This window comes from Corythoichthys intestinalis, chromosome 15 (assembly GCF_030265065.1).
Source record: "Corythoichthys intestinalis isolate RoL2023-P3 chromosome 15, ASM3026506v1, whole genome shotgun sequence".
Taxonomy (NCBI): domain Eukaryota; kingdom Metazoa; phylum Chordata; class Actinopteri; order Syngnathiformes; family Syngnathidae; genus Corythoichthys; species Corythoichthys intestinalis.
Genome location: NC_080409.1, coordinates 11495428 through 11521129, shown reverse-complemented (window position 1 = coordinate 11521129; position 25702 = coordinate 11495428). Strand labels below are relative to the sequence as shown.

General features: G+C 39.5%; 1 protein-coding gene across 1 annotated transcript in view; it reads left to right on the top strand.

Annotated features, from left to right (window-relative positions):
- LOC130930876 (CLOCK-interacting pacemaker-like) overlaps positions 1–21514 on the top strand; it is a 28684-nt gene extending 7170 nt beyond the window's left edge. The window contains exons 3-4 of the mRNA XM_057859138.1: positions 5180–5349; positions 16716–21514. Of these exons, the coding sequence (XP_057715121.1) occupies positions 5180–5349; positions 16716–17426 (881 nt within the window). The 3' untranslated portion in view covers positions 17427–21514. The remainder of the gene's footprint in view (positions 1–5179; positions 5350–16715) is intronic.
- The last annotated feature ends 4188 nt before the right edge of the window (positions 21515–25702 follow it).

The window sequence follows — 25702 nt, the reverse complement described above, 5'->3', positions numbered from 1 at the left end:
TGTTACACTGCCAATGAGTTTTCCCATTGGCAGTGTATCAAATACTTGTTCTCCCCACTGTAACTAACACTGTAAAATGCAAACATTATATAGTAAGGTTCATCACTCATTCCTCATAACAAAAATATGGTAGAACAAAATGGATTAATGGCTTGCCTTATAATAATCAATATAAACGGCAGTGAGTGAACCCATATTCAATAAAGTATGAGGTTTCTCTGCATAGTATAAAATCCTACCAAGCATGCTGACAGGACTAACATTACACGACAACTATTATATGTATGCGTAGTAGGGATGTCCCGATCCAGGTTTTTGCACTTCCGATCCGATACCGATATTGTTTTGCACTTCCGATCCGATACTGATATTGGCCGATACCGGCCTATCTGAGCATGTATTAAAGTTTAAAGTTATTTAGCCTCCTTACTTAGTTGTCAGACTCATGTTGAAAAGGGTTTTAGTACTCTTGATAACAACTAGCCAGCTGAATTAGGTGAGTTTGAATAACACACAATGGTTGGTAACAAGAAACTGACCTATTTATTCAGTGACAAACACAAAACATTATAAATAACAAACAGAAATGGCATAGTCAGTCAGTAAAACGTGCAAATAATATTGTAAACTGTCAGTGGAAAATCCCACAAACCCCCCAAGCTATTACATGCTTTTAATGTTTCGTGCATTAGTTACAATAATTGTATAAAAAGCCTCTCAGGTTTAAATAAACCACTATTTCAGTATCAAGTTAACATTCTAAAACAGTAAATAAAATACTCAAGTCCCCCATTCTGTAGCAGCAGCTTTAAACTACATTCAATTAATTTAATTTTGCGAATCAACTGTTAAAGTTGTTAAAATTGCTCCCGTTATTCCATAATTTCCCTTCTGTCTACTTTTGACATGTGAAAGTTTTAAAACTGTTTTGAAGATAGACTCAATTCAAGATTTTGCCGATTTAGGAGTATTTTAGATAAAAAGTTAATTACGTTCGCTTGGAAGGTTCACTACAACAGCCTACAAGGGAAGTCTCCTGCTTTAAGATGGCGGCTGTTTACTAACGCACATAGTTTTTAATGCACGTGTTGCTAACGGTGTCGTGTCTGGCATTTTGCATCTAGTTCTATATACATATGATATCTATTAGACAAGCATGATGGACGGCATTGCGTCCCGAAGACCGCGCAGTGTATTAGTTCCGCTTTACTTGACATATTTCAATAATCAGAATTTGGATGTTTGTGAATTGTTCTCGAATCTTCCACGGCCGAATCGCTGAAGGATGTAATGACGTCTCGGCATGTTGTACCGTGGTTCTAATGCGGCGTTCCAGAAAAGTGGGAAGTCGGACTTTTCCGACCTCCAACTAGGAAAATATAATTGGAACGCCACTCGAACTGGGAGGTCCAAGTCGCGAAGTCGGAGAAATTATAACTACCCCGACTTCCAAGTTGTTTCAATCTGACGTCACTGGATGAAATGGCGCTCAAGAAAACGTATTGAATGATAACACAATAATGAAGTAAATCAAGTTTGAGACGCCATGTATTTTTTTCTCATTCAGTGAATTATCTTTGTTATACTATGTTTTTATATTGACGATCAGCAAAGGATGTAACTAAAAAAAGGCAGTTTACAGTGTGGGCAATAACGCAGCCGTCGTTTTTCCTTTACTATTTGATCGCTTATAGGAAGGCAGGTTTGCTGGAGGTCAAAATGTCTTTGGATGGCCAAAATGAAACACACCTCGTCGCGATCAGCCATCTTTGTTGTTTACATTTGCTTGGAACGGTTTGAGGTCGGAACTGGTACCATCCGAGTGGGATAAATCCGACTTCCCACTTCTCTGGAATGCAGCATAAAAGTGTTGGATGGTGCGTCTTTACTCACGAGAGATAATGGCTCGTCATCCAGAATGAATTCTTCGGCAATGACTCTTGTTATTCCCTGGGCTTTGGGACTGTCGAGTGCCAGTTTGTCATGCATAGCAAAAGTCTCTGCCAGTGTTAGTTGTGTAGGACCTTTCTTTTTGTCTTCAGTTTTCTTAACATACTCCTCATATTTTTTGTGGTGGTATTTCGCTAAATGCTTGATAAGGTTGGTTGTAATAAAACTTCTTACAGCTTTACCACTACGCTTGACTTTATTGTGGCATATGTTGCACTCTGCCTCTTCGTCTTTGTCGTCCTTCAAGGTGAAATGATCCCACACAGCTGACATTTTTACTGATAAAGTCTCTCGGTGAATTGGGAGACGGTAATGTAAATGTAATATGTGTAAGGTGTGCCGTAAAATGCGGACCGAATTTTAGGGAAACCAAAGCAAAAACTGGAATGGATTAAGTATATCGGTGCGCTGGAAAACCCGAACCGGATTTTCAAAAAAACTGGATCGGAAGTCTGATCGGAATTTTTCCGTGTCGGCCGATCCGATACCGATGCGCATTTTTTGCCCATATCGGCGTCCAATCCGATGCAAATATCGGATCGGGACATCTCTAATGCATAGCATAGCACACTAGCTTGAGCTACTGGCCTTAAGCATTGGCTGGATTCTATAACACAACAACTTATGAAGTTCTGTAAATATGACCCTTCACCACCGAAGTAAACATATATTGCACATCCGTATGTTATAGTAAACAAATACTTAGACATATAATTCCGAGGCGGAAACGCAAGTATCAGAAAGCATTCACGATTGTCAATGCTACCGCTAGACACAGCACTGTGGAAAGTGAATGAGTTCGTGGAACAAATTATAGATGCAGCGAATTATTCTGACCAGCAGGTGGCAGCAATGCCCAGCAAATGGTCAACTGATTTCCAGGCCAGCCAGCACAGTACATATTATCGGTCCTATTAATAATGTTATTGGATTTATTGGGATGACGTCATAATTCCTATTATCGGACCGATAATTATCGGACCAATAATTATCGTGCACCACTAATAAAAATAACATTGGCTCAGACTTTTTCTTGAAACAAATATCTGATGTGCAAAATTGAATAGTTGTAACACTGAACAGTATCAAGTTTCCCATATTAACTTTATGACCACAGCCTCGAAAAGTAAGGGTTACATATATTAGGGCTGTCAAACGATTGAAATTTTTAATCGAGTAAATCACAGCTTTAAAATTAATTAATCGCAATTCAAACCATCTCTAAAATATGCCATATTTTTCTGTAAATTATTTTTGGAATGAAAAGATAAGACACAAGACGCATATATACATTCAACATACTGTACATAAGTACTGTATTTGTTGATTATAACAATAAATTCACAAGATGGCGTAAACATTAGCATTCTTTCTGTTGAAGACATTTTCTTTTTCTCTGCAAAAACAAACACACAACAGAGCCTTAGAACAGTAACAAAAAAGTATTATTTATAATATATGCAAAGTGTGTGTAGTGTACACATAAATGTGGCCTTCTCTACTCATACTCTAGCCAGTCGCTGAGGCAAACCAGCTTATTTACATTTTCTGAGAGTTGTTCCATCTATATTTATATTTATATTTTTTTTTTATTTGAATTCCCCACCCAGAGGGCCAACCTGCTTTTCTTCCATGTTGACTTTTAACCGTTACCCACACTGCTCACTGCATTTCTGAGTGGTGCGACGGCCCTGGCCGTTTAATTGTTATCTTTTTTGAGACTGTCAGTCAGCTGATCGTCACGTCCGCCAGCTGGCTGCCTCCCCTCCCAACGTGACGTACTCTGATTGACACTGGACGGGAAGACGACGTCACTGCCACTGATGGGCCACCCGAGGAAGGGTGCCAACTTAAAAAACTAGCCGCTGTCAACACGCTGAGAGTTCGCATTTGACAGTATAAGTGCCACGTACCTCCTCTCCTTGCCAGCTGTTTGCTCGCCATTCATTGACCTGTGCATTTGATCGCTACTTTGTTACACTTCCGCTTTTTCGATGAGGTCTTTTGTGTTCATTCGTTTTTGTTCACCACTGTAAATAAGAGCACCACAGCAGTAGGCGTAAACTGCCATCTTTTGTTATTTCCTTTTCACGATCAGGGTTTACTTAGCAGGTTGGATTTAAGTGTAGTTTCATTTTGTTTGTTGTTTAGGCCTGGGCTTACGCTGAAGCCAGCTTCTTCCGCATTTTGTATATTTTGTTCGTTGCGAGTTCGACTTATGTGAATAAATTTGTGTCCACTTGCAACTTGTTTGTGTGGCTCGTTTTATGTTACGCCCTTAGCAAGCCGTCCGTGGGACGTAACAGTGGGATTATGGTATGCATGAGCGGGTCATTTCGCGCTTGTGTTAAATGCGTCAAATATTTTAACGTGATTAATTCAAAAAATTAATTACCGCCCGTTAACACGCTAAATTTGACAGCACTAGATTACGTCAGAAACCCGTTCGGTTCGCCTCCGTTTTGAACCGAGCACCCCGTACCGAAACGGTTCAATACAAATACATGTACCGTTACACTCCTAGCGGATACCATGCTAACCCTGGCATGGTTTATAGATGGTGGTATGCAAAAGTTTGGGCATGCTTGATAATTTTTAAATCAGATTGTTTGGAACAAAAAAACTCAGTTAAATATTTCATTAAGCAGATGAAGACAGTAATAGTTGAGAAGTGAAATGAACTTTATAGGATAAACAGAAAGTATCTAACACTTCTTTAAACCAAAATAAGTCAAACATTCATTCAACACCAGAGTATTTGCAGCCAGCACTTTCCGTTCATTGTAGAGCATTTACAGGTCACTTCCTTTTGATTTCAAACTTATTAGACATCTACTAGTGATAAACTCATTCAAATTCACAGCAGAAGGATGAAAATAGCTTGTTTTTTATGTTTGTTTGCTTCAGGGACAACGTTCCTCTGACAGTGATTGTTGGTTTTCCTTTTGTGAACAGAGGGGTACCAGCAACTTTGTCCACTTGTGTACATCTTAAAAGGTCAGCCGCGATCAGAGAAATCTAGGTCACATTGATTGTCATGTCATGGTCAGTTCAGTTTTAAATAACACAAAAGGGAACCACTCGGGTGGGTTGAAACCTCATTAGGTTGATGGTTTCTTTTCCAGGGACTCTCAAGATGGTTATCTTCATCTGCCAATGGTTTCCTTAGTGCTCTTCGTAACATTAGACTGGTCAAATCTGATGAGCTCTATTGTATCATCCCCTCCAGATGCCAGCTCTGAGTATTTGGGCGCAGTAGATGGGACTGACTGTGAGGATGCTGGCAGGAGAAGATCCACCGTCGGCCAGGACGCCTCTGGTGTGCAGCTGGCTGTGATGGGAGGCTCATACGCCGGACTTTCCCCGATGCTCATTATGAATAACTTTGTCCTCAATCAGGTAAATGCAGCATGTAGACCAGGCTCAACGAATTTTACATTCAATTTGTGTAGACAAACTAAAGGAAAATAGATACCGAATCAGACTTATTTTATACCTCTGACGTATTTGTCACTACTCGGATATTAACGTACAGGTCCCTGTTTTCGTCCAGAACATTGTCAGCATTTCCTGTATGTTTTCTTGTCAGATGTCGGTGTAGTGGTAGAAGTGTTGTTTTTATCAGCCTTCTTAATTATGGTCTTAGGCTACGTCTACGCTTGGACGGATACTTTTTTGCTTTGGATATTCTGACAACAATTTAGACCTGTCCGCACTGCGTTTAACCCAATACACTCGGCGCTGTAGAAATGAGGGCGATGACGTCCCCTTGATTTCTCTGGGCCACAACGTCTGTTGAACTTGTCATAAAGACATAATTTTTGACCAGTGTATTGACGAATAGTAGCTATTTCATTCAACATCAGATAGCAGCAGAGGTTGCGCTAGACTTTTTCGTTGTCTGTCATTTTGACTGACAGGGTCATAAAAATCCGGTCATAATCTATTTTTACCCGTCACTTAAATTTTTAAAATGATGGTAATGACATTGTGGTGACCCTTTGTTTGGCATAATTCACCTTCCGTACTTGTGTGTCCATTTGGCCGAGCGCATTCCCGGCTACGACAGTCATGTGACAGAGACACTTTGGCTCAAACACACCAGCAACGTGAACGTCGCGTCAACGATCTCGCCGCGATTACGCACCAGTGACGCTCGGCGTCAATTTCCATAGGACGCGTTTCACGAGCACCGCGTCTGTGGAGCGGCTCGATCTGTTCACGCGAGGATTGCAAGATCGCGCGAGAATAGCGGGTATTTAAAGGTAATAAAACAACAACACTTTGCCTTTCAGACCCCGCGTATTGGCGAGCTTTCTTTTTGAAAGAAGAAAAAAGAAGTCATGTGCTAAAGCAAAAAGCAATCCCAATGACAAAGATTTTAACATTTTTTTTCTTATGAACATTTTTCTAAGCTTTATTGATGTTTTTTTCTCAAGCTAAAGCACCACGCAGGAATTAATTTAATTGTGTAGCAGGATTTGTGTATTATTCGTATTAATTGCAGGTGTTTTAGCTCATTTCAGTTATTTTATTTATATAGGAAGTTACGATTGCATATTATTTTGAAAATCCACCGGATCCACCGTATCTTTACACGAGTGACTTCCGGCCTGCCCGATCCTACCTAGTAGTATTGACGAAGGGGGGCTGCGTCTCGCGTCAAAAAACAAACTCTGCTGTTCTTTTCGCGTGCGTCGCGTTTAGCGCTTCTGGGACGCGTCTAACACGCGGACGCACTGCGACTGGTGTGCATTGGCTGATTGACTTTAACGGCCGCGTTTCGAAGCGTAATCGCGGCGAGATCGTTGACGCGACGTTCACGTTGCTGGTGTGTTTGAGCCTTTAAGAGCCGCACGCGGTCCCCTCACTAGCCACTCGCTCTTGCTATATGATTGGCCGAAGAGTCGAAATGCTCTCCCGTGAACTGCCTGTTTAAAAATGTTCCCGTTGTTACTTCTTGCTTTCGCTTATAAGTGCCCATTTAAAAAGGAAAAGCGATGGATGATACTACACACAGAGCAAATTATTAACAAATGTTAAAGTTGTATAATCATCTAGCGAGAATAAGGAACGTCACTGACAAGCGCAGGCCCCCGCGAGTGGATAGTGAGGGGTCTAGGATAGTGCGCCTACGGCTAACAAGACTCTTAACATTGCATACCGCTTCAACGTATTCAATAGTATTTAGTTTTCGTTCATTTTAAATTAATATTCTGTCCGAACAAGCTTAACAGAGAATCCACACCGTGCCATCACACATCAAGCAGATGAATATGTAACTTTTTCTCCGCAGTGACAAAAACAGCTGACTGTGGCCCCAGTAGTTAGGTAGCCTACCATATGTAGCATATGGAACAATTAAATTAATAGTTCACCTGCTGTGGCCTGAACGTCATCTCACACTTTCCTCCTGGTGCGCATGGACTTGAATTGCGTGCCCACTTGTACAGTCCCTGTTTTTTCACCTCTTTTATCAACACCATCGTCGTTTTGGGGCTGTTTGAAGAAACTTCGGACACTCAGTTGCCTTGACATTTTTCAGAGTAAGGCCAACGACGTCATGCATCAAGAGAGACAATAGCTAAATAATATGCTCACTCGCCACCCTGTGGTCTGGGGTGTGAATTGCAACCGGTCAAAATGACGGATGGACTTCAGTTTTTTCCGTCACCGTTTTAAAAAAATCGGTCAACGACGGAAAATATTCGGTTAACGCGACCCCTGGATAGCAGCACTCTGGCATCATAACTAAACAAGTTTTGTCAAGCCGACTGGAAAAGTCCATTTGAAGTTCATGTCAGTGGCGGCCATCTTGCGCCCACAAACGTTTATATCCTCTCTGCTGGAATAATCCATTTTATCACAATTAAATTGGAAAAATGGGAATACAACCACATGGCAGCGGTAGAAGAAGGTGCGGAACACGAGTAGAAGACCATCTAGTCCGGAGGAGACAAGTACAAGCAGTAAATTATGCCAAGTCTGATGAGGAGTCTCCAGAAAGAGGGGACATGGATTCGGATGAAGAAGAGTTGATAAACAATGGCATTGATCCCTTCCAAGAAGAACCGGGGATGAACAGACCCCTCCCAGATGTAGAAGATGAGGTTTCATTTAATTTAAACGAATAGAAAATGTTATTTTTCAAGTTTAATGATAATAATGTCTATTGTTTACAAACTATTGTCAAAAAGTGCCATTTTTGGAATGTAAATTACTCCATGCTCACTTGCTCAACCTCAATGAGCATATAAAGCCAAGATGTTACATTTTTATGATCAGTTGTCAAAACCTTACTGAGATTTATAGTTTATTAGTAATCAAGTCATGTGTGTGATTTTTCCATATTTGGCATTTGAAATTCTTCCACTTAATTGGTTATGATACTTTCAAAAATGAAAAAAGTTCACGACATGATCCTTTGATGATTTACGAATTAAAAAAGGTACAAGGCATGTTTGAACTGTTTTTTTTAGTTTCTAAATACTCATAGAAATATCATCCCCTAATTTCAGCAAAAATTCTTAGAGTGTATAGGGTTAAGTTATTTTTATAAAAGCTGCTTCCATTGTTTACAATGCTGTAATGCCACACAAAAAACGGCAATGGCGCCCTCCGCGACATCGCTTCCTTTGAATCGAATTATTACACGGATACCGCTGGCTTAGGGCAAGGCGTGAGAAATACTTATCACGGTAAATGGAGCAGGTTTACTTCGATTACGATAAATCCGCCCAAATGGCCTGTTATATAATTTGAAAATCTAAATGAATGCATGACATACAAATTAACAGTTTCTAGTTGATTTATTTACCAGCTTTCAATTTAACATATTTAACAATTGTACATTCAGTTTAAACATTTAAGTGTATAAAAATATCTTGTAAACAATAAGCACTCATGGATAAATATTTAAAACTGCTTGTATGACTTGAACAATGTACAACATTGTAAATATTGCTATAGCCACTGCTGTGCAGAAATGTCATTGTAACACAAATGAGTTACAGTAAGAGGGGCTTGAACAGTGCTCTTCAAACAGATGAACGAGTATCCGACTATGTATTGTTAATGGCTGCTGTGACATGTTTTTTCAGAGCATTTTCTGATCCATACATACCCCCCCAACCCACACACACACACACATCAAGATGTACTGCTATAACGTATACCAATAAAACATTTAAGATTTTATGATGGCTGTAATAACAAAGAATAAAGCAAGCACATACAGAAAAATAAATGTGGCTGCAAACTGGCATATTAAAGGCTTCACTGTTGGACTATATACTGTACCTTTATACTGAATGCTGAGCTGATCCATTGTAAATTGTACCATCTTTAAAAAGCGATAAGAGATGCAAAAGAACACGACATACTGATTGCTAGGTGCAGTCCATGCCCAAGTACTGCTCCGGCATCCACTATTTATGAAATGGACCTGATGTAGATGGTTCGTCATCCTTCTCCAATCCAAAATACTTCCAGACAACGGGCGTCGACTTCTTTCTTAGCTCTAACACCACACTATGAGCGTCTTCTAATGCTATACTCGAAAGGCCTGTGCCTGGTTACCGGTAGCCGTTTTACTTATCTCCCGACTCCATCACGTTCATCTGTAGCATTAGTACTAGCATACCGGTTGATATCAAAGTGCTTCTGTTTCTTTGATTTTCTGATAGCCACGTGACTTCACTCGTAAGTACACTCGCTGTACTTTCTTAAAGGGGAATGAGCATACCCGAAAAACATATAGTCAAAGCGGGTTTCATTAAAAAAACAAATTTACCGACATGGTCAAAATAACATCCAGAACCATCTCGGTAACTGTAAATTTTCGGTAAACCGCCCGGCTTTACGCCTGGCTATACGAGGTGGCAGGTCCGAAGTTTATAAAATTACACGGCCACCTACCCCGTGTAGCAAAATCTACGGACCGACATGCCGTATAGTCTAATTACACGTTAAAGGCCATTATCCGTCCTAGTATAAAGACGTAGCCTAAGACTCATAAGTATTTTCGTTCAACAGAGATGAAGATTAAAAGGGCTGCCAAAAACATCACTGCTTCAAAGTTTATCTTATATATTATGTCACTTCCAGCAAAAGCTACCATAACTCGGTCATGACAGTTTCGTACCTCCGCGAAGTTAGCCCCCCATTAGATGCAAATTTGAATAAAAATGATGTCATTTGTTTGTGCTACGTTTGTGCTCTATGAAGTGTTGTTTGTGCTGCTATCGTTTTTAAGATATTTAACATTTCCATTGTAGGTCAATTTGAGGTTATCGAGCCCCCAATTTTGATTAAAAATTGCTAAAAATGTCAATCGTTTGTGCTGGTTTGTGCGAAAATTGTATCTGTTTGTGCCGCAACGCTTTTGTCGATGTTATGCTGTTAATTTGTTGTGATAACATCACGCAGCCCCCATCTACGGCGAAACAAAACCACAATGGTGCCATTCGTTTGTGCTTGGTTTGTGCTCATTTTTGCTGTAAAAAAAATGACGTTTATTTCGTTAATTTCGTTTTCGAGTGAGGACGTCACTCGCTGGTCTTCCGTATCCTAACTCCCATAGCTGACGGAGCGAACCAAATTCTCTCAATGACAGGGAGGTGTCTGAACAACTAGCACAAACTTAGCAAAAAATGAATGGCACCACGTCAGGTCCATTTTGCAGGAAATGGAGGACTTGAGATATTTATTTCATTTCTAGTGATTACATCACTTGCAGCCCTCCATCTACTGCAAAATGGACCAGAAGTGGTGCCATACATTCATGCTACATTTGCGCTAGTTGTTGGGACATCCCTATATTATTGAGAGAGTTGGGACGCTGTGTCAGCCGTGGGAGTTAGAATACCGAAGATTTGCGAGTGACGTCATCACTTAAAACTACTGTATATCTCAGTATTTACTAATCAAGAGCAGCACAAACCTAGCACAAACGAATGGCACCATTGCGGTTCCTTTCCGCCATAGACAGGGGTCTGTGTGATGTAATCACGACAAATTAAAAGCATACCAACACAAATGATTGACACTGTTTTTAGCGATTTTTAATCAAAATAGGGGACTGGTTGACCTCAAATTGACCTATAAAAGAATTGTAATTATCTCATAAATGATAGCAGCACAAACAAAACTTTTTACAGCAAAAACGTAGCACAAACAGTTGACATCATTGTTATGTAAACATTCGTCTGAAATGGGGCAACTTCATGGAGTTCAGTTTCCTTATTTAATTATCGATTACAGTGTTTTGCTGACAAACCTCTGGTAGACACTTATGCCCTATTATTGGCAATTATGCCGAAATGAAGCTGTATTTAGTGAAAGTGAGAAGAAATTTAAATATTTATTTTTTTCTTGAGTCTATTTTTTTCCTTACCAGAACCTCAAAATGTCTGTGATACAGATGGTAGCGTGCACATTTTAGCCCCACGGTCAGATAAATCAGACCAAAATCCATTTCAAGATGGTAAACCCAGATTAAGAGGAAGTCCACTGTTGCCCGAACAATCGATTCAACATTTGAGGATTTGAGCATGACTTGGTTGACTGAGAATCTATACTGACGTAAGAAAATGAACCCTTCTGTAAATAATTATTTGGTCAGTGAGCGATAGTAAAGAAATATATGCTATATTGGAGCAAAAAAGGTTGCGAAATAAATGGCAATGAAGCAAAGACAAGTACCATATTTTCTGGACTATAAATCTGACTCTTCGTCATAGTTTGGCTCAGCCTTCAACTGATACAAAGCTGCGATTTATATAATGTTATGAAAATAATATAATTGTACATGTGCTTAAATGTTATTTCACTGACCGACTAAGGAATAAACATTACCCACAATAAGCCATGCGAGGGCACTCTTGGCTTGTGATTAAAAAAGGTCTAAAAAGTAACGCTCTCGAATAGAACATATTTAAACATGGACGCACACAGTTTTGTAATTCCCTGTTTAGAGTCCATGGTTTAAATTTGTTGAAACGCCGGGACGTACTGCTAGTTTTCAATAAATTAAACACACCTGCAGGGCTCTAGACTTACTTTTTTTTACATGGAGCACTGTGGCCCCTAACTTAATATTTTAGAGGCACAAGCAGAAGATTCAGGGGTGCAAAGTATAAATCGACATGCAAAGTTATCCAATAATTTCCAGAGTTTAACCGATAAATACGTTCATCATAAATGTATAAAACTACAAACTTATGAATCTATATTTTACTCTCTATCCGTGTTGACATCAGCCAGTATACTGCTTAGAAATTAGGTTAACATGGAAATTTTATTCTATTTCCGTCGCCATCACTTGGCAGTACAACCAATCCGCAATGGATTCATTGATCCAAAAATCACCTGCGAGGCATTGTTGTTTTCGTCAATGATGACCATAACAAAAATTAGTTTGTCAACGCACAATTTTTTTCATGATGATGACGCGTTGAAAACGTGACTTGGGAGACTAAAACATAACGAGATGGATGCCAGTTGTCGTCTGACGACACGAGAACGAGATGAAAATTCGCGATAGTTTCCATCACAAATTCACCACGTGTGATATTTTCTTATTGCATGTGTGGTTAGCACGCATTTAGCGGTGTTTGGTTGTGTCACTCATGTGACGTGCTGCACCTTCCCTCCGCCCGACACACATGCTTACTCACCGGCTGGTGAGTAAGCCTGTGCCCATTCCAGGCTCCTTTTGTGAAACGTATCAGGTGCTGCTTTGTAAGTTTTTCTTTTTTATTAGCTAGATATGCCATGTTGCTTTAGCATTTAGAAGTCTGTGCTGAGTGATCATCACACACTAAAATAACTTGTAGTCTTAGCATAGCGTTTGCGTTAGCATTAGCATTTAGCGAGGTGACTTGGGGTCTTCTTAAACTCTTGGAAAACATTTTACATACAGTCTGTGGCGTCAAGGCATGTGCTCGTCTGGCATGTTCATTTGAAATAGTTGGAAACCTTTCATTTATTTATTCATGGACTAAAACTTTTTAAGTTTATAGACGAAAATATTTTGAGAATTGTCGACTAAAACAAGATGAAATTTGAATTTTCCTTGACTAAAACTAGACGAAGACGATCACATTTTGAAATGACTAAAATATTACTAAGACACAAAAGTATTTTGGTCCAAAAGACTAAGACGAAAATTTAAACGGCTGCCAAAAACAACACTGCTGTGAGAACACTGGCCAACCCGGAAATGGACATCACCTCACGCCACACTTTATCACATGGAGAGCGTATCATTTTAGCAGTGTGCGACCAGCACATACTTTATGATACCTCTCGGCATGTTTTTTGCAGCAGTATGGAAAGTTGTTGGCACTCAGAAATTTCAAAATGCTCCCCAAATTCACAGCTAATCAGAGATTAGTCAGTGATGTCGCTTGCCGCTGCGGTCGCATCGCACCCCGTGTTTTGGCTTTTAGCTCAACGGTCATGAATTTCGCATTTTGCCATTGCTCATAGTGTCCCATGTGACGAGCCCCTTAATCGTGCCACAAATCGCTAACCACCACCTTCTTTTTCTTCTGTTGTATTTTCCTTTGGCAAACCAGATTGTTAGATTACCGCCAGCTAGTGGATTTAACCGTGAAGGAGTTTGTCAGCAGTAAAAACAACAACAACAAAAACCCTGCAATGTAACTGGTCGCGTATGTGCGAGTAGATGAAAAACATACCTGGCTTTTTTTTTATGTTAAATACTAATACAGTGGTACATCTACATACGAATTTGATTTGTTCCAGGACCTAGTTGGTATGTGGAAATGGTCCTATGTTGAGTGGTATTTGCCCATAAAAATACATTATAGTTTGATTAATTTGTTCCACAGCCCAAAATCTACGCCAAATCCTTCATAAATACTGCAGGCACAATTACAAATAACAATTACACATAGCAAAACAAATACATTTTATATACAAATCGGAATAATAGTGAAACGAATTGGGTTCTACAGTAATGTGGCTGTTGTGTTTTTCCTGCTTCCCCTGAACGCACTGTGTGAGTGTCGAGACGGTGAGAGGTGCGGCAGAAATTCTACTTCCTCTTTCTATGTTCTGTTGTTGTTAGCGTCGGGTATGGCAAACAGTATCTGTGTTGTGTTGCATAAGTTCTGAAATAAATGATTAAAAACCTGACGAAGCTGGATACTTCCTCGCTGATGTTAGAATAATCATGATAATGAGAGTCGTCCTCAAGATGTTAGACATATTCCAGCCGGATTGTTAAGCCAGTTCACTGAATTGCTCATATTTTATAATCATTTCCTTCTCAATTCCAGTGGTAAGCGTCACCTTTTTTTTCACCACCTGCACTTAACCTTCTTGAGAATCATGTTGATTTCCCTCACAAGAAAGTCTGCCGTGCGCATGTCTTGCGGGAAAACTGAAATGGCGAAGCTGCCATAAATCCTCATATTTCGAACATGTCGTCATATGTCGAGACAAATGTCGATTCAAATTTTACGTCGGGTGTCGAACGGATCGTATGTCAATGCAATCGTTTGTATAGGTACCATTGTACTTTTAAAACTTGTCCCATCTAGGATTTCTGAGAAGTTTATGCTAGATTTCACGCAAGCGTAACTAAACATTGGCGCTATCAAAATTATGAAATTCAACAAGAATCTTGACTTTGCAGGTCTATTGCAAGAAATGTGGTTAGAATATAACAGATAGGTCAAGTGATATCATTTACAGATATCCTATGTTGTTTTTGTAGCTCCACTTGTTTGGTGTCATACAATTGATTAGGTGTGACTTTTAGCAGCGACTAGATCACACTATTTGACGTCCTGTTTTGCCTGCCCCCATCTCAAACAAGATTAATAAGTCTTTAATTTAATTCACCTGGGCTGGAATTAAAGAATAATGTTTTTAAAAAATATAAAATCTGTCCTTGCACAGGTGCAAGAAGATTTACTCGCATTGTGTCAAATTTTAGGGGTGAAACGCCCCCATTTAGGAGCAGTCTGCAGACCTGACCTGGACACCACAAACTGTATGCTAAAAAAAAGTTGTCAGAGAGTTGAAGAGGATTCTCGCCACACTGAAGTGAACGCTAATACTAACATAAATGATATGCAAACGCTATTCGTAACTAGACATGTGCCGGTTACCGGTTTCACGGTTTACCGTAGTGTGAAAACGTCGCGGTTTCAAAACCACTAAAATTTTCCGTCATACCTTAGTACGGTATTCGCTATTTTTCATGTGCCAAAATGCAGCCGAAGTGGCTTGGTGCGACAGCGCTCACCCTTCCCGTTTGTTGCCGTGAGTGTCAGTGACGCTATTCTGCTAAACAGCCAGCAAACCCAAAAACAAACCCTCGAAACACAAGGCGTACTTTTCTTCAATTTATTGAGCTCTCAAATCGTGGTGAAATATACAAATGAATACATTTAAAACGTTATGCAATTGTATTTTTCCACATGTGAGTAGGTTCAACAGGATAGCAGTAGCACCATGAAAAAGGTCGCCAAAAACAAAACATACATTTTCCTTTCAAATTCAATATACAAACTAACTAAAACTTACAAAGACGAATGTTAGCCTAGGCTAAACTGGGAGAGCAGCTTCGTCGACGTTTTATGTCTCACAGCCGCTGAGTGAGAAACAAGCTTGAATGAATGGGGGGAGGATCGCGTCAAAGATCGCTAATTGCGAAAGGAGGTCTCACTCCTCACTTTTTGTTTTAGATGAAACCTTGAAACCTCAACAATATTTACATTTTAACTAACTTATAAAACTAACTTATACATTTTTAACTAACTTATTAACTTATGAATTCTTTGTTCTTTTTAACACAAAGGCATGACATCATGTTGAAGAGAGTTGACACAGTGGCTGAAAATGGCGAAACTTCAGCTTCTCCCCCTCAAAAAAAGTCATACAGTATATATTTTTAATTTTATTTAGAAGTGTTTTTACTTTTTTATAGCAATTATTTTGTTCTTGCTCTATTATTGAGCAACTTGAGCTCTGGCTGTGGGTATAGTCTAGGTTCTATTTATTTTAATTTTATATAAAATATTTGTTATTTTTTGTTAATTTATTTATTTTCACATTAATTTATTTTCACATTATATTCATGTTCCAATTTGCAAATATGTTCTGAAAAAAAACCTGTTAAATGGAAAAAAGTTTTTTTTTTTTTTAAAACCCATACATCTCAAAATTTTGGAGCTATAATTGCAATACCGTGATGCCGTGAAACCGCGGTATTTTTGCTCACGGTTATCGTGCCGTCAAAATCTCATACCGGCACATGCGTATTCGTAACATTTAGTGTGAGATGATATGTGTGATGATCACGCAGGACAAACCTTTAAAGGCTAAAGCAACATGGCATATTCCCTCTTGCCAAGATAAGAAAACAAATCTTACCATGTGTTTCAAAACACACCTTAGCATGAAACACATCTTAAACTGCGGTGAGGTGAATGAGGGAGAGGCGCAGCACATCTCCCTTGAGTGACACGACCCAAACACTACTACAATGCAGGCTAACTACACGTACAATAAGAAAATATCAGGCATTTTGAGCATATGACAGAAAATATGTCACATTTACATCTCATCAGACGAAAGCCGGCATTTCGTGTAAAGTCTCCCAAGACACATTTTTAGCTCGTCATAGTCATCGTTGACGAAAATAAGAATGCTTTGACGTCAGGTATGCTTTAATTTCAAGAAAAATAAATAAAGACTCTTGATGATATGATCTGTCTTCCTGTTTGTAGCCATCACACGTGAACGCAAATGAGAAACAGTGGGGCTTTCCTTCATCCCTCGATGTCATGCCTCAATCTCAGATGGTTCTGCTTCAACCCATGATATCTCCAAAGACAACCCCTGAAAATACCCCTCAGTCAAAAAGTTACATGTCCACCCTCAAGTCATATCCTAGGATTGCCCCAAACTCTGCGGATACACTGTCCAAGAGGCCAGGATCCTCCAGGATCAGGGGTAATTCATCTTCAGTGTACGACCAGCGACACAGGAGATATCAACACCGTAACGGGCAACGCGGCACTTCTGTCCCTGAGTGGACCCAACAGGAAGTATCGGCCAATTGCTCTACTTTGCCAGCCGAAAACTCTGAACCGCTTAATGAGAAGTGTCTTTCTTCAATGACGGTGACCACCTCGCCGTCCCCTCGAACTTACGAGTCTAGGACCGAGCTGGACAACAACCCTGACATTTGCCCAGACGGCCTTTTGGCAGAAAGCGATAAGTTGAAGCGTTTCAGCAATACCTACAACATTCTCAGCAACTGCGGCTTGCTAGGCATCACCATGCGCACCAAGCAGCTGATCAAGGACAACAAACGTACCCAAAGTCAGATTCAGCTTCTCCGGGAGCATACGGCGCTCCTGCTGGAAGCCCTCGGAAGCGGTGACCCTCAGCTTTGGACTAAACTCCAGCTTTCTCTGCAGGACTACAACAAGTAGGGGTGCATGGGGAAACCGCGTTTAGCAAGAGACCCGTTTTAATTAGGACTGTGTTGGTTCTCAATGTGAGGAGCCAGCATATCACTAGTCTCCTTCAAATACTCATCAATACTAGCTTGTACTATTACTACAGCTGCATTAACATGCATGAAGTGCTTTTGTATCCTTCTCAGGGAGGGATAAATGTCAAGTCTTAAATTAAGGAGATGTCTGAGAAGTTCCATGACTATGGCAACCGTCAAAATTAGGGATGTCCTTATCCCGTGATCAGAAATCAGGCCGATCTCGCTATTTTTCAGAGGATTGGAATTGGGTGAAAAGGATCAAGGTTTTAATTTGAAAAATATATTTATATGTTTTTCTGCTTCATGCTAGTGCAGCGCCACAGCCTCTCACCCTCCCTCCTGCTTAGCAGTGCGGCCAAATTGTCCAGCTTGCATTTGCTACTTAAAGTTAACGGCGATTGACAGGTTTGTAGCTTCGATCTTGCTAGAGAAGCTTGGTAGCTCTACAATTAAAGGCACAAATGTGTCAATCATCGTTAAACTTCCCTAAGTGTGCTGTGGCACCTTATTGTGTGAGAGGCTGTTCTCAGCAGCAAAGTGGATTTGAGTGGAGTCACTCAATGAAGCATGTAATAAAAACAAGCATTTTTCTATGTTATTCCTGTTTTAAAAGAATTCATATTGTGAAGGCAGCACGGTGGGACAGGATCACGTTTGGAACTTGAGTTTAAAAAGAAAAAACTTTGGTGTCGGCTCGGGACTCATTATCAGCAAATTCTCAAATTCAGGTGAAGCGAAAAGATTTCAGGTGAAGCGAAAAGATGCGATCAGGACATCCCTAGTCAAAATATTTTTAACCCTTACTGCATGTTTTCTGCACCAATGTTATCAACTTCAATTACAGCGGTGCCTCTAGATACGAAAGCCTCGGTACTAGGGGTGTGCCAATAAATGAAAACAATGATATAACACAAAACTTTGTAGCCCAAATGATGTGAAATGCCCCCAAAATGAACTCATTGGCTGCCACTGACTGCCATAGATGTCCAATCCGTTTGAAGTGGGAGGGATGGCAGCAAATGTAATGGTAACAGCAAACTAATTTTAACCTAACCTAATTTTCTTTTAATCTTAAATACTCCTAAATCGGCAAAATCTTGATTTGAATCTATCTTCAAATGATGAAACAGTTTAAAAACTTTCACTTGCCGAAAGTAGACAGAAGGGAAATTATGGAATAACGGGAGCAATTTTACCAACTTTAACGGTTGATTCAGATTAAATTAATTGAATGTAGTTTAAAGCTGTTGATGCAGAATGGGGACTTGAGTATTTTATTTACTGTATTGAACTGTTAACTTGATACTGAAATAGTAGTTTATTTAAGCCTGAGAGGAGTGTTGTACATTTTTTGTAACTAATGCACGGGGGGCCATCAATTTATAATCGTATCGTAGCCTCTGACTCCTCAAATCGTTAGGTGCCCCAAGATTCCCACCTCTAGTGACAGCCTCCCAGTTAAAATGGATTGCACGTCAAGGGCAGCTAACTATTTAATACTCTAAAATTTAAAAAAAACAACGATCTTGACCCAATTCTGATCTTCAAAATATACGAATAATGATCGGAAATCATGCGATCGGATCGAGGACAACCCTAATTCGAAATCATGTTAAAAGATGATAATCATGTACAAATGTGATAGTTATAATTTAGAAAAGTGCTAACATGTAAAATTATGACACTATCATGTAAACACGTGATAACTATATCATTTAAAAACGTGATTATAATGTAAAAACACATACAGTGGGGCAAATAAGTATTAAGTCAACCACCAATTGTGCAAGTTCTCCTACTTGAAAAGATTAGAGAGGCCTGTAATTGTCAACATGGGTAAACCCCAACCATGAGAGACAGAATGGGGAAAAAAAACAGAAAATCACATTGTTTGATTTGTAAAGAATTTATTTTCAAATTAGAGTGGAAAATAAGTATTTGGTCACCTACAAACAAGCAAAATACCTGGCTGTCAAAGAGGTCTTTCTTCTAATGAGGTCTAACGAGGCTCCACTCGTTACCTGTATTAATGGCACCTGTTTTCACTCATTATCGGTATAAAAGACACCTGTCCACAACTCAGTCAGTCACACGCCAAACTCCACTATGGCCAAGACCAAAGACCTGTTGCAAGACACCAGAGACAAAATTGTAGACCTGCACCAGGCTGGGAAGACTGAATCTGCAATAGGTAAAACGCTTGGTGTAAAGAAATCAACTGTGGGAGCAATTATTAGAAAATGGATGACAGACAAGACCACTGATAATCTCCCTCGATCTGGGGCTCCATGCAAGATCTCACCCCGTGGCGTCAAAATGATAACAAGAACGGTGAGCAAAAATCCCAGTACCACACGGGGGGACCTAGTGTATGACCTACAGAGAGCTCGGACCACAGTAACAAAGGCTGCTATCAGTAACACAGTGCGCCGCCAAGGACTCAAATCCTGCACTGCCAGACGTGTCCCCCTGCTGAAGCCAGTATACGTCCAGGCCCATCTGTGGTTTGCTAGAGAGCATTTGGATGATACAGAAGAGGACTGGCTGAATATGTTATGGTCAGATGAAACCAAATAGAACTTTTTGGTAGAAACACAGGTTCTCGTGTTTGGAGGAGAAAGAATACTGAATTGCATCCGAAGAACACCATACCCACTGTGAAGCATGGGGGTGGAAACATCATGCTTTGGGGCTGTTTTTCTGCAAACGGACCAGGACGACTGATCTGTGTAAAGGAAAGAATGAATGGGGCAATGTATCTAGAGATTTTGAGTGAAAATCTCGTTCCATCAGCAAGATAAGACGTGACTGGGTCTTTCAGCATGACAATGATCCCAGCCACACAGCCAGGGCAACAGAGGAGTGGCTTCGTAAGAAGCATTTCAAGGTCTTGGAGTGGCCTAGCCAGTCTCCAGATCTCAACCCCATAGAAAATCTGTGGAGGGAGTTGAATGTCAGTGTTGCCCAACGACAGCCCCAAAACATCACTGCTCTAAAGGAGATCTGCATGGAGGAATGGGCCAAAATACCAGCAACAGTGTGTGAAAAGTTTGTGAAGAATTACAGAAAACGTTTGGCCTCCGTTATTGCCAACAAAGGGTACATAACAAAGTATTGAGATGAACTTTTGGTAATGACCAAATACTTATTTTCCACCATGATTTGCAAATACATTCTTTAAAAATCAAACAATGTGATTTTCTGGGTTTTTTTTCCCCACATTCAGTCTCTCATGGTTGAGGTTTACCCATGTTGACAATTACAGGCCCCTCTAATATTTTCAAGTGGGAGAACGTGCCGATAAAGTGGTTGACTGAATACTTATTTTCCCTGTAGTTATCAAGCACTGTAGTTATCATGTAAAAACGTGATAACTATCATGTAAAAACATACTATTGTTTAAAAACGTGATGATTATCATGTAAAAAGGTGATACTGGACTTTTTTTGTGGCAGCAATACACTTCTGTACTTTTGTCTGCAAAACATGTTGAAATCCAAAGAAAACACACTTTAAAATTTCCAATTGTAAGCCACTTTGTCGCACATCCCCCTCATTTCATTTGGGAACTACATGTTCCTTTTTCAACATTTAAATAATGTTTTAGGCTAGATTTGTTGTTGGAACACCAATCCTTTTTAATTGCTCAAGCACATTGGGACGCTTGAATGTTTTTTTATGTGTGTTTTTATACTTCATATACTTCTGCTCTAAATAAGATTGGAAAACTTGCGATGTCATTCGCGATATAATCTCGTGACCGTCGGTTTTACACATTTCCTGCGACCTCAGGAGTACTTATGTGCACTTGTCATGCTTAGCAGCTAACGTTGCCCCCCCCCCCCCCTTTCTTCTTGCACTAAATAGAAACATAAAAATGATAATGGCCTGCCTTTTAAGTATTACTTCTTGGTAAAGTTATTAAGAGATGATTATTTATTCAGATAAAAACTACTATTGAATGTCACCAACCACATTAACGTAGAAATATATTTAAAAAAAAAAAAAAGAAAAGAAAACAAGGTCAAATTATATTAAGTGAACTTATGTATGCGTTTATAATTTTTCTTTGTTACTGCCATATTTGTTCCTGCTACTGTTTTGTGTGTGCGTGAGATAATGTCATGATCCTTCTGTTATAGTAATGATAACAAATCAGATTCTGCACTTTAGTCTCCAGAATATTGCTATCTTGTAGAGTTTGTTTTTTTCTAAAAATGTTTAAAAAATGTTTATCTGTGCCTTTAAACTATGTGTGTGCATTTTCTTACAGTTTGAAATGTTTGGATTGCTGTACATTTTTTATTTTACAATGCTATAACGAAAAAAATAAATCGTCGGTGATATAAAATCGTACATTACAGTTGTAGTACAGTGTTTTAATTGAATTTGAATAGACTTTTACAGTTGGCAGTGACTTCTGTGAAGTTGGCCCCCGATCAGACACAAATTTATATAAAAATGATGTCAATCGTTTGTGCTGCATTTGTGCTGCTATAATTTTTGAAATATTTATAATTCTTTTACTGGCCAATCTGAGGTCATCCAGCCTCCCATTTCAATTAAAAATGGCTAAAGATTGTGTCAATAGTTTGTGCTGCAATGGTTCTATGGGGGAACGGAACCGCAATGGTGCTCTTCCTATGTGCCGGCTTGTGCTGTAAAAAGTTTTGTTCATGCTGCTATCATTTTTTGAGATATCAACAATTCTTTTATGGGTCAATGTTAGGTCGACCACTTTGATTAAAAATGGCACCAATCTTTTGTGCTGTAAAAATTTTCGCTTGTGCTGCAACGGTTTTGTAGAAATTCTACTTTGAATTTCTAAAGATGACATCACACAACCCCCCCTTCTACGGAGGGACGGAACCGCAACGGTGCCGTTCGTTTGTGCTGGTTTTTGCTGTCTAAAGTTTTGTTTTTGCTGCTATCGAGGTCGTCCCCGGGTTACGATGTACCCGACTTACATGATTTTGACTTTACGACGCCAGAGTCTGCTTGGTTTGACTTTTGGCTTATGCTGCATGCTCTTATTTTGGCGCAGGAAGCGTAGAGCAGGTAGTACTGATAGCACGCGAATTAGAACGCATGTACTGATAGCACGCGAATTAGAACGCATGTACACACGAAGAACAATGTATTTGCTGCCATGAAGAAATTGTGCAGCCGAGTGACAGAGGGGACAGATTACAGCTGCAAGCCTGTGCACATTTGTTGCTTATCAATTCCCATCCCTAATTTTATTCTCCCAAGTGTTGATGTCATGAGCAGCTGAAAAAAGTCAGCGAACCACACGGACGTCTGACATCATCATTTTGGATCTTCGCTCGCTGTCTAGCTAAGACTTAGCTCCAACAACTTGGCGAGGACAGGACAATGAAGTATAATACATGTTTTTGGATAGTTATTTTGAGATTTAGGGGTACTTAAAGGGTTCATTCCGATTCACGCAGAGGTTAGGGTTATATCGCCAGCGTAGGAACGGAACTCGTTCGTAACCCGGGGACTACCTATATTTACAGTTCTTTTATAGGTCAATCTGAGGTCAACCAGCTTCCAATCTTGATTAAAAATGGCTAAAAATTGTGTCAATCGTTTGTGCTGTGAATATTTCATTTGTGCTGCAACAGTTTTGTAAATATTCTACTTTTAACTGGTAGTGATAACATTACACAGCCCCTCCATCTACGGCAGAACCGAACCGCAATGGTGCCGTACGTGTGTGCTGTGAAAAATTTCGTTTCCGCTGCCACGGTTTTGGAGTTATAATAACTTTTTCATTTAGGTCATCAAGAGTTCACCCAATATATATACACAATGGAATGAAATGAGCATAAACCTACCAAAACCTTGTTTGTGGTGGTCATGCCATCAGTAAAAAAATTATGGTGTATATAATTTATAAAAACGTAGCAGCATAAACAAAAGGTAATATTTCTGGGCCAGTTAGAGATTTCCCGTTAAGGAACTAAGCAATTGGCTGACCTAAAAGTCGTTAGATGATGTCGTCACCTAATTTGCATGATTGGCAATTTGCATATAATTGTAATGAACACTGTAGGAGAGAGAAATAATGTCGTGGGAGAAACTAAAAGTGAGTTTTTAAAAAATCTGTTTTTTCGAATTTTTGCTAGTCTCGTGTAAATATCCCCAAAACGATATCAGCACAAATTAAACTTTTTACAGTACAAGCATGGCAATCATTTTTATATAAATTTGCGTCTGATGTAGGGTCAATTTCATGAACGTTTAAGACTGAGACATAAACCTGCTTTTAAAAGATGGAAATTGTTGCTTTTATTTTGTGAAACGTGCCACTTGTTGTAAAAGTCACCCTGACAAAAGGTCATAAAACTTGCTTTGAAAAGATCTTTATTTTTTTGTCCTTTTTGTTTTGCACTTACAAAGGTAAAGTGAATCATACAAGTTAATGATGTTACCTAATACATAGAGTGTATATCACCTGAGTGCTGTTTGAATACTTAGTGTAGTATAGCACTTTGGATTCATGTATAGTATAGCAAGAGGAGATAAAATCATCTTAAAACATCTTTAACATAATGCTGAATATGCAATATAGTCTACACTTTATGAGTGGAAAGTCTTTACTATGCATTACCCAAGGGGTGTCAAACTCATATTGGTTTGAAGGCCACATTTATGGCAATTAGACCTCATGTGGGCCTGGTTGCCAATGACGACACTCACCGTCCATTCTATTTTTGACTGGGAAGGGGCGAGTGAACGCGCTCAGTCAAAATGGACTACACGTCAAGCACCGTTAATGGCACTGAAAAAGGAGCATTCACAGCTAGTAATTCCAGTATAAGTTAATTGGACGTCTATGGCAAGCAATGTGTGAATTTTGTCACTTCAATGTTATTTTAAGATTCTAACAGGCAGTGGTGGAATGTAACGAAGTAAAAGTACTTCATTACTATACTTAAGTACATTTTTGTGTATCTGTACTTGAGTACAAATATGAAGTGTTAGTCTTTCTTTTACTTCACTACATTTTACAGCACGTATCTGTACTTTTGCTCCAATACTCAAATTGTCGCAAGCGTTATACGTTACTTTTGTGTGTATGTTTTTTATAGTTCTTTTTTCATCATGCATGCCTCTGGCGTAATTGATAAGCCCCGTGCAACTATACCGCAAATGAGCACTAGAAGCAGCAACATGAGTACAAGTAAGATTAGGCAGGTGAACAAAATATTGACCAATAAAAACCAACAGTGAGAGCAGCACACCTTCAAATGGGTGCTGCACACCCTTGTACAGCAAGTGGCGGTATGCACCTGATAGCTGCTTGCAATGCGCCTTAAAGCTACGTTTTGGAGTTTTTGAGCTTGTTAAGTTTCTGTTTACAGTGCAGTCAATTTTATTGTGAATTTTTTTTCACTTTGCACACTTTTAAATAAAACTGAGCAATCAATGAATGTTCTGGTTCTTTCTTTGAATAATTACTCAGATCGCCGTATGTATATTTTAAATATATGTGTATATGTATATACAGTGTGGAACAGAAGTATTTGCACCCCTTCTGATTTCGCAAGTTCACCCACTTAGAAAACAGGTAGAGGTCTGAAATTTCAATCATAGATGCATTTCCACTTATAGAGACTATGAAATAAATAATATGAAATATGAAATAATACTATGAAATAAAATAAAAACAATCTGGAACTCAGATTGTATGACTTTTCAATAGTTGATTTGTAATTTACTGGGGTTCATAGGTATTTGTACCCCTGAGAAAATCAGTGCTAATATGTAGTGCAGAAGCCTTTGTTTGCAATTAGAGGTCAGACACTTTCACTCCAGGGTTTCACTTTGGAAACAGGGATTTTGGCCAATTCCTACACACAAATCTTCTCTAGATGTGTCTGGTTTCAGGGCTGTAATTGAGAAACCTGAAGTTTCAGCTTCATTCAAAAATGTTCTATTGGATTGAGGTCTGGAGACTGGCTATGCCACTCCAGAACCTTGATATCTTTTTACGCAGCCACTCCTTGGTCAGCCTGGCTGTGTGCTGTGGATCATTGTCATGTTGGAAGATCCAGCCACGACTCATCTTCAAGTCTCGGACTGAGGGAAGGAGGTTGTGACGATACATTTCACCATACATCCTCTGCTTTATACAGTACAGTCGTCCTGTCCCCTTGCCGAAAAGCAGCTCCAAAGCATGAGGTTTCCACCCCTATACTT